Below are 2345 nucleotides of genomic sequence, written 5' to 3' on the forward strand. Positions count from 1 at the left end.
TGTGTCTATGAAGGTTATTTAAACAATGGCTAGCATTAACAAACATTTTTTTTTAAGTGACCTATTAGGTGGATAACTAAATTACAATTGAATTACCCTGTGAACAAAACAGCTTTATACTGTCTATTAGCTTGTTTTCTGAAACTTCACTTTGGGCCAGAGCTTCCAGAACCAATCAAATCCCACACTTCTTGGTCTATGGAATAGCATGTTATCCATTGGCTGCTGTGGTTCCTTCGGCTGATCCCTTCTCTGTTGTGTCCTGCAGATTATGATACATTGCTACTCACATATTAGAAGTTAAGAGGTAAAACCAGACCTAAAATAATTTAGATTTGACTTGTGACCTGTCCTTTGATCCAACATTTTCAGAGTTTGATCATACTTACTCATGAGTAATTAGGTTTTGTTTAATATTTGTTTCTGCTCCTTTACTTATTACCAGTACTACAGCTTTAGCTTAATAACCCTAAATCTTCTGCTAAAAGATGCTTTAACATCTTTATTTCTCAAGCTATAAATCAGGGGGTTCAGCAGAGGCATGGCAGCTGTGTTAAAGAGAGAGATTAGTTTATTCGAGTCTAAGTTTATTAATGTATGGGGTCTCATGTACTGGATAGCAAGAGTTGTGTATAGTAACATGAAGACTGTGAGGTGTGAAGAACAAGTGTAGAAGGCTTTATGCCTGCCAGTGGAGGATTTGATCTTCAGAATAGAAACAATAATGAAGAAGTAGGAAATGACTGTGAGAAGAAATGGAGAAAAAGCCGAAACTAAAACTCCTAGGGTAAGGATATAAAGATCTAAGAAGGTTGTATCACTGCAAGTCAACTTCATCACTGGCATGATGTCACAAAAAAAGTGGTTGATGATGTTTGATCTATAGCAGGTAAACCTGAACAATTCCAAAACAATTTGGATACTTTCTAAGGCACCCAAAATCCAACATGACATTGCTAATAGGGTACAAATTGGAGAAGTCATGATCATGCTGTAGTATAGTGGATTGCATATGGCTACATAACGATCATAGCCCATGGTGGCTAATATAAGCAACTCAGCACATGTTAGGGATAAAAATATAAAGATCTGTAATAAACAACCAGAAACAGAAATAGTGTTGTCTCCTGTTATAGCACTGATAATGATATTATGTAGATTATTGGTTGAGCAACAGATGTCTAATATGGATAAATTACACAGAAAGAAGTACATGGGAGTGTGAAGTTGCTGATCCTGACAGACCAGTAGAAGAATTGTCATGTTACCACCAATGGTGACAAGGTAAATGCACAGAACCATAATGGATATTACAGGCTGTAAACCAGGATGATCTGAGAATCCATTTACAATGAAATATGTTGTGACACTGAAATTTGTCTGGTCCATAAGCTGGAATAAAATGTGAAAACAAGCATAAACACCCTATTCATAAAATACTATTGAGTAAGCAACAAATAATTAACCACTTCAATACAGGGCACTTATACACCTTCCTGCCCAGACTAATTTTCAGCTTTCAGCGCTGTCGCAGTTTGAATGACAATTGCGAGGTCATCCATCACTGTACCCAAACTAAATTTTTATCATCTTGTTCTCACAAATAGAGCTTTCTTTTAGTGGTATTTGATCACCTCTGCGGTTTTTATTTTTTGCTAAACAAATAAAAAAAGACCGAAAATTTGGAAAAAAATAAAAGTTTTGCTTTTGTTTATGTTATAAAATTTTGTAAATAAGTACGTTTGCTCTTTCACTGATGAGCACTGATAAGGTGGCACCAATGAGGTGGCACCAATGAGCGGGCACTGACGGGCACTGACGATGGGCACTGATATGTGGCACTGATGGGCACTGGTAGGCGGCACTGATGGGTGGCACTGATATGCAGCACTGATGGGCATTGATAGGCGCCACTGATGGGCACTCAGGGGTGGCACTGGGTGGCACTGATGGGCACTGATAGGCAACACTGATGGGCACTGAAAGGCTGCAAAGATGGGTTCTTATGGGTGGCACTGATAGGCGGCACTGATGGGCACTGATAGGCGGCACTGATAGGCATTGATATGTGGAACTGATACACAGCACTGATATGAGGCACTGATAGGCATCCCTGGTGGCACTGGCAGTGGTAGGCATTGTGAGTGGGCACTGATTGGCAGCTGACTGGGCACAAATTAGTATTTCCCTGGGGGTCTAGGGGGGGCATACCTGGTGGTCCAGCGTGGATGGCCATCTTGGTGGTCCTGGGCGGCATGATGGCGGTCCTGGGTGGGATCCGAGGGGGGGCTGTGCTGATAAACAATCAGCACAGACCCCCTCCCTGTCAGGAGAGCAGCCAAGCA

At 41.0% G+C, this 2345-nt stretch overlaps 1 protein-coding gene across 1 annotated transcript; it reads right to left on the reverse strand.

Moving 5' to 3' along the window:
- Positions 1-447: 447 nt before the first annotated feature.
- LOC141108922 (olfactory receptor 5AR1-like) lies at positions 448-1389 on the reverse strand. The gene has a single exon (XM_073600884.1). The coding sequence runs from the start codon at positions 1387-1389 to the stop codon at positions 448-450; it is 942 nt and encodes a 313-aa protein (XP_073456985.1).
- Positions 1390-2345: the final 956 nt, after the last annotated feature.

This window comes from Aquarana catesbeiana, linkage group LG09 (genome assembly GCF_042186555.1).
Source record: "Aquarana catesbeiana isolate 2022-GZ linkage group LG09, ASM4218655v1, whole genome shotgun sequence".
NCBI classification, from domain to species: Eukaryota; Metazoa; Chordata; class Amphibia; order Anura; family Ranidae; genus Aquarana; species Aquarana catesbeiana.